Consider the following 6889-nt stretch of genomic DNA (forward strand, 5'->3'; position numbering starts at 1 on the left):
TCACACTCAACAGATTTTTAGTAAATTAGCAAAAAAATTGTCAATTCTGAGTCTGACCGCCTATTACAACTGTTGTTCAGGCTGGAAATGAGGTCTAATAATTAAAACGGATAGAGCACTTATCCAGGGCAAATTTCATTTTATGGCAAAGAAATATTGGAAACGTTTAGATTTATGGCAACGTCCTGTCTAAGCCTTTTATTAATGGCCCTCCGGACATTTCTGATTTTCATCCGAATAATCGATAATCGCGATAAAAGTTCAAATCAGTCAGACATATTTGTCTTTGTAAGTGGTTTTTTTTTTATTTGGGTATTTTAAACCTTAAAAACACACAGCTCTCAAATTTGTTTTTACATGAATATTATGGCTAATTGGCAGCTGCTTCTTCTTGTTCTTCAAAAATCCTCTCAAAACTGAAAGGAGTGAACGCAATTCCTTGCCCTTCAAAGAATTTGGTCATAAACTCCACCCAATGTAAACGAAGGGTGTGCAAAAAAGCTGACAACCCTTCCATCATCACCAAAATTCCTACAGTGGTCACAGACCAGGCGCCAAAAATAATATAAATGTACACTGATCCAATGTATGGCTTAGATAACGTTACTAAAGCTTTTTTGAACACCATTTCCCACAATACGTCCGACAACTCTGTAAGATTAAATTTAATGCAAAAGAAGAGGAAAGTAAAGAAGAACTTACGGGCGTGAGCCAATGATAAAGCCCACAATCGAAGATAGGAAGCAGTATGTGATACAGTACTTAAGGTGAACTCAATAGTGTGAATACCAGCGTGTACCATTATGTCACTAATAGATTCTTCATGTTCAGTTACAAGTTCTGCATCTTCTGGAATAACTTCAAGTTCAACATGGTTGCCAGCATGTCCATTCTAAAAATTTGTCCTTATCAGCCAGTTTTATTTTCTACGTCACTGGATATTTTTCAAAAATTACAGTTAAGAGGAAAGACCAACCCAACCCAACTTGTTGTGTGTTGTTTTTGTAACCAGTTTTCATAGTTTTCAGACAAATTGAAAGGGGTCTTGGAAATTGACTTATAAACCAGTAAATTGACTTTAAAACGATGAAAATTCACTTAAGAAGCTTAAAAATTGTCTTTGTGACCAGTTTTAAAAGTTTCCAAACAAATTGAAAGCTTTTAGTATTGAAAATTGACTTTGAAACTATAAAAATTGACTTGAAAGGCTTAAAAATTGTCTTTGTAATCAGTTTTCATAGTTTTCAGACAAATTGAAAGACTTTAGTCTTGGAAATTGACTTAGAAACCAGTAAATTGACTTTAAAACGATGAAAATTCGCTTAAGAAGCTTAAAAATTGCCTTTGTGACCAGTTTTAAAAGTTTCCAAACAAATTGAAAGCTTTTAGTATTGAAAATTGACTTTGAAACTATAAAAATTGATTTGAGAGGCTTTAAAACTGTCTTTGTAGTCAGTCGTCATAGTTTTCAGATAAATTGTAAGACTTTAGTATTGACAGTTGACCTTTAGACATAAAAAACTACTTTTTCTAGGATTTTTGACTACAAATTCACACATTTCAACTTTGAAAATTGACTTGGACACCAAAAAGTGACTCTGAATCACTGAAAAGTAACATCAGAAATTTGAAATTTACATTTGAAGTAAGTTTTCATAATTTGAAGACAAATTTCAATATTTTAGTCTTGAAAATAGTCTTAAATACAGGATATTTACATTGACTTGAAGACTAACTTTTCAAGTTTTTTTACTTTGCTTTCCATTTTCTTAGAACTAGGATTATTTTTGGTGCATTCAAACGACTTTCAGCTTGGAAAATCGAGTTTCGAGACTATCTTCATCAGGTTTTTAATATAGCAGACTGAAAAAAACAATTTTTACATTGTCCATAGACTTAAAAATATCATTTCAAGCTTTGTCACTATTAAATTCACTTCTAAACACCTCAGTGCTAAAAATCGAACATTTCTTAAAAATGTAGACTGTTTTTAGTGTTTTCAAATTGTTTTTGAAAACTCACGTTTTTTGTCACGTGACTAAAAATTCGTATTGAACTCTAAATTGAAAATCTTCATTATTCTTTATTACACTTTCATAGTTGGTCGAATAATCACGTAACCTTATTAAAAATTCAAAAATACTTGAAATACAAAATTAAAAAGTTAATAATTTTTTTTTAGAAACTTACATTTCCGGTCACGTGACTAAAAGTTCGCCTTAAATATATCTAAATTGAAATTCTTTATCACTTTTAGAGTTTTTCGAATGATCACGTGACCTTATTAAAAATTCAAGAATACTTGAAATTCAAAATTAAAACGTTACTTTTTAAATACAGTAATATTTTTTTTAGAAAATTACATTTTCGGTCACGTGACTAAAAGTTTGCCTTAAATATTTTTAAATTGAAATTCTTTATCACTTTTTCGAATGATCACGTGACCTTATTAAAAATTATTGTAATTCAAAATTGAAATGTGACTTTTTATGAAAAATTATATGATCTTTTCTGATCTTTTCTCTACATGTAAATTTGAACATAAACAATTGCATCAATTAGTAGGTAATTGTTTACCTGTTGTATATTAACTTTTGGTTTTCTCCTGAACAAAATTTCGTATAATGGAGCACCCAAAAGCATCCAAGGAATGCAAATCAATGCCATAATCAATAACACTTTCTGCATTGATTGTTGTCCACTATACATGTACGCATCACAAGGTTTTTCAATTTCAGATTTCTTGAAGAGCATCATTCCAATAAAATATATCAGTACGTTAGGTGCACAAGAACTTCCATGAGGAATATCTGATAACAGGCAAATCAAATTATTAAAAAATTTACCCAAAATCAGTAGAATTACCTTCTCCATTGTCTTTCATTGCCGAATAATTGAGCCACTTCATGAAAATCATTACTAGTAGGTAGACGAATAGAAAAGCGAAAAACAGAATTTTTGGTAGGAAATCCAAAAAGATGTATGCAGGTTTTTTGAACTGACTGTACATTCACCAATGTTAGAATCAATTAAATAAAAATTAAGCAAACTTACAGGAAATTAACAATACTCAAACAAACTCCAAAAACCATATGAACCACTCCAAATATAATGGAAAGTTTCATTTTCAACGAGTTGAGGAAAATAATTTTATTATCTGCACTCTGCAAACATTTCTCTGTCATAACAATTATACAGGATGAGTAAATAAAATGTCTTACCTGCCATGCAGGATCTAGTCCAGCAAAATAAGGATTTCCTTCGAAACAATCAATTGGTCTAATCTGAAACAAACTTGAACTGCTTATAACAGTGGAGTTTAAATTATTATTATCCAGTATAGTGTATAAGCTGCAATTTGTGGAGTTTTCACTAATTATCCACTTGGAGCCAAATATGTTCATTGATTTAGAAAACAGATCGTTGTAAATAAATCCAGTGTATATAGAGAAAATTCCCATCAAAAGAATAATGTATCTGCCTCCAAAGAAAATAACAAAAATCTCGTCCTTGTCTTTTTGGGCTGCAATTTTTTTCTCTGATAGAACCATCCAAAGTGCGAACACTAGCATGATAATTCCGTGTCCCAAATCTCCAAACATGATAGCAAACAGGAAGGGAAACGTCACAATTGTGTACAGAGCTGTAACGAAATATTTTTCTACACCTCTAATAACTGATATGAATCAAACAAACCTGGATTCAACTCCCTGTAGGAAGAAACAGCGTAGGCTTCTATAAGGTTCTGGAACCCTTTCGTAAACTTGTTAGTTCTGTTAAATGTGGGTGGGGTTATGTTGGTATTTAAGGTATTGAAGAAGGATGGCACTGTGCTGTTACATGCTGCCTAAAATTGTTTGCTTACAAACTAGATTTTACTTAAAAGTATGTTAACGTACAGATCCATCCTGTAGTGCAGCCCTAATAAACTGTAAATCATTAGTGGGTACCCATCCTTCAGCTATAAGACACTTTTTTGTTACGTCCAAACTAAACAGGTTCATAGTGTTGTAAATTGCCTTTATTTTACATACTATAATGCTCCAGTTTTGGATGTCTTTTGCCACTGAAACTAAAATCCAAACAATAATTTTAATTAACTGTTAATTAAATTAAAACAAACCTAGAAGACGCTTCTTGTGTTCCTCCATTTGATTCAGAACGTTTTTAATATCTAAAATTTCCACAGAAATTTTCTTGATTTGCTCATCTCTGACTGAATGTTCTACAGGCAAATCCACAATATACACTTTGAAACCGTTGCAAATCTTGTGAATTTTTTGGGCTAAATTTTCACCTTGGAAAAACACAATAAAAGCTGATTTTCTGACTTCTTTTCCCTGAAAATTGATGCTGGTTTTTGATGGTTTAAATTTGTACGTTGGGTTACCGTGGACGAGTCGAAAATCAGTTCTTCCACATCAGAATGACGTAGGAAAATAGTTCCTCTACCGATTCTCCAGAGAACACGTTCAAAGGAGGCAAGCTTCTCTTTGTTGATTACACCAGCCACAAAACCTACAGGAATGTAACTTATTAAATAAATTTTACGTTACCTTAAGAATACCAGTTTAATCTTAAGCAAAAGTAATAGGATTTTTAGTGGGCGATACGTGTTTTGTCAAAAGTGCAATTTTATTACTTTTTGAAATTCAATATGAAGAGCTAGAAGAGAAACCAGTTTTGGCTCCAAGAAGGATGAAAAATGCCATTTTTGCAAAAAGTGCAATTTTGGCAATTTTTTATTTTGCTCCAAGAGGGTTCCAATGCACAGCAAAGGGCATATTTATACCCAAGAACCTTAAATTAGTTGAAATAAGTACAAAAAAAGCACTTTAAAATTTTTCGTTTTTCAAAAAAATTCAAAGAATGGGTAAACCAACTGTCTATTGTAGTATATATTTTTGGAACCAGAAGAAAAAGATCTAGTAACTCATCAGAAAATATACAGGGTGTTTTATTACAAAAATACAGTCGCCGCAAACTGTCTAAATATTCAGACCAACCTTGTATAGCAAAGGAGAAAAATTGAGCAGAAAAAGCACTTTTTTGTTTCTATCAAAATGGAGAGTTTCAGAGTGATGTGGGTGAAGAGTTTTCAAACTTGAGTGTTAATTTTGGTCCTGATATATTTGTTTGTCACTTAAATTTACACAAATTGTATATTTACCTAATTGTGAAGCATTTTTTATATCTTCGGGTGTATAATCACTCTGAATGGCCTCTTCTTGCTGATTAAAAAACAACTGAGCTTTTGTTAACACATATTTGTGATTAACTTTTTCATTATACTCTTTTTTTAAATGCATCGCTCCTTCTTCCAATTCCTTAATTTCTCGTTCAGTTTTCTCTAAGTGCGCCTAAAATATTCGCTTTATTACGTGCCCTGAGCTTCTAAACGGGTCATCACCTCTAAATTAACAATTTCCCTCGGATTGGGCGCTTTAGGCAAAACCGAAATGTCGTGAATTCTTATGTCGCTCCTTTTAATTTCGTTTTCAACGTACTTGAGCTGCCTCTCCATTTCATTAGCCCTTTTAACTTCGGTCGCATAAGTCCGTTGGAATAAGTTAACCGGTTCGTTTAGCTGCAAAATGTTCACTTAGTTTAAAGAGTTTTAAGGGATTACGTGGAGGTTTTATCGGGCAGTTCGTGTTTACGGCTATGTTTAACAGCTTTTACTAGTCGGAATAATCTTACGTCAATAAACTGGACACATCCTTTTTCTCCCAATTCGGCTACAACGTGGTAGGCAGCTTCTGGTTGTATGAATATTTGAATCAGGTTCATTTCCTCGCTTCTGAATAAGTCCCCCATGATGAGATTTAGCTCTGCTGGGAAAATTTTACTTTAATAAAGGTCGTTTACCAAATGCTTGTTGTGCACACTGGTGCTTAACAAATTTGTATTGAACGTTATCGCCGTTGACAAGGGATATAAATTATCAATTTGCCTCTTCTGTGAAATTCAGTTCTAGCGTATATTAATGAGCAAATTGGTTCAGTATTATTGTTAAGCTGAAATGTTTATTTTCACTTTTAAGAAATATTCAAGTCATTTTTAATAAAATAATAAATCAAGACTTTATATGACATTATTGTGTATACATTTCATCATCATTTGATACTTGAAATAAATCTGACCTCATTGAATTACCTATTGTGTGATAATACGCCTTGATTAATAGATATTGCAAAATAACTGATTGTTAGAAAAGAGTTCAAGCGCTTATTGCATACCAAAACGGATTAGTAAACTATTTAAAAATAATATTTTATTTAGATATAAAGGAATCAAGAAAAACAAAACTCCTACTTTAAATCTGCACAGAATTGCTTTTAATATTTGGAAAATGAGAAAACATTGGAAGTTAAAAGCAGAAATTTTTTAGTAAATTAAGCTTTTACCTGTGGAGGTACACAAATCACTTGACCAACTGACTGTACCGTCTCATCGATAACAAATAAAACCTTTTCAAGATTTCCTAGACTGCGATCACAAGAGTCTTATCTAAGTACTCTAAAGTATTGTGATACTGATAAAACACACGAACCACTTAAATCTGAGAAATTAATTACAAAATGGTATTTTTCTATCGATATTCTTTACAAGATTCTGTAAAGTAGTTGTTATTGGAAGTGTAATTTAATAATTCTACTTTTTGGAAGAGAAATTTTGTAAATTTTAAGTGATTTCTAATATAAAGTGACGAGAATGTAATGATAGCTATTACTCACGAGGATCACACTGATTTTGTTTCGTTGCTTTGTACTTCCATGAGATTGAATTTGACAATTTCTAGGTCTGGAAGAGAACTGTAACTGACGGCCAAATGTCATAACTAGAGTCCGGATTAAAAAGCACTAAAGTCGTGAAAAAAAGCGCTTAA

At 32.1% G+C, this 6889-nt stretch overlaps 1 protein-coding gene across 2 annotated transcripts; it reads right to left on the reverse strand.

Annotated features, from left to right (window-relative positions):
* Positions 1-279: 279 nt before the first annotated feature.
* On the reverse strand, positions 280-6560 carry LOC145735293 (V-type proton ATPase 116 kDa subunit a 1-like). 2 transcript variants are annotated; one of them, XM_081989140.1, is made up of 14 exons: positions 6408-6560; positions 5701-5831; positions 5411-5587; positions 5171-5360; positions 4391-4518; positions 4124-4340; positions 3900-4072; positions 3697-3847; positions 3222-3643; positions 3055-3164; positions 2866-3002; positions 2578-2810; positions 703-892; positions 280-651 (listed from the first exon to the last, which is right to left on the reverse strand). In XM_081989140.1, exons 2-14 carry the CDS (start codon positions 5815-5817, stop codon positions 371-373), a joined length of 2526 nt encoding a protein of 841 aa, XP_081845266.1. In that variant the 5' UTR covers positions 5818-5831; positions 6408-6560; the 3' UTR covers positions 280-370. The 2 variants fall into 2 exon arrangements, with proteins under 2 accessions (XP_081845266.1, XP_081845267.1); XM_081989141.1 differs by having other exon boundaries at positions 5701-5834; positions 6408-6551.
* Between the last annotated feature and the right edge of the window lie 329 nt (positions 6561-6889).

The sequence above is a fragment of the Ips typographus genome, linkage group LG11, assembly GCF_016097725.1.
Source record: "Ips typographus isolate SLU linkage group LG11, UJ_Ityp_2.0, whole genome shotgun sequence".
In the NCBI taxonomy this organism is placed as follows: Eukaryota; Metazoa; Arthropoda; class Insecta; order Coleoptera; family Curculionidae; genus Ips; species Ips typographus.

Coding starts and splice junctions, on each gene's coding strand:
- LOC145735293 (XM_081989140.1), bottom strand. CDS start 5,817: ATGGGGGACTTATTCAGAAGCGAGGAAATGAACCTGATTCAAATATTC. Junction 4,519..5,170: donor AAAAAATGCTTCACAATTAG/GTAAATATACAA, acceptor ACATTCCTGTAG/GTTTTGTGGCTGGTGTAATC. Junction 3,165..3,221: donor GACTAGATCCTGCATGGCAG/GTAAGACATTTT, acceptor AAATGTTTGCAG/AGTGCAGATAATAAAATTAT.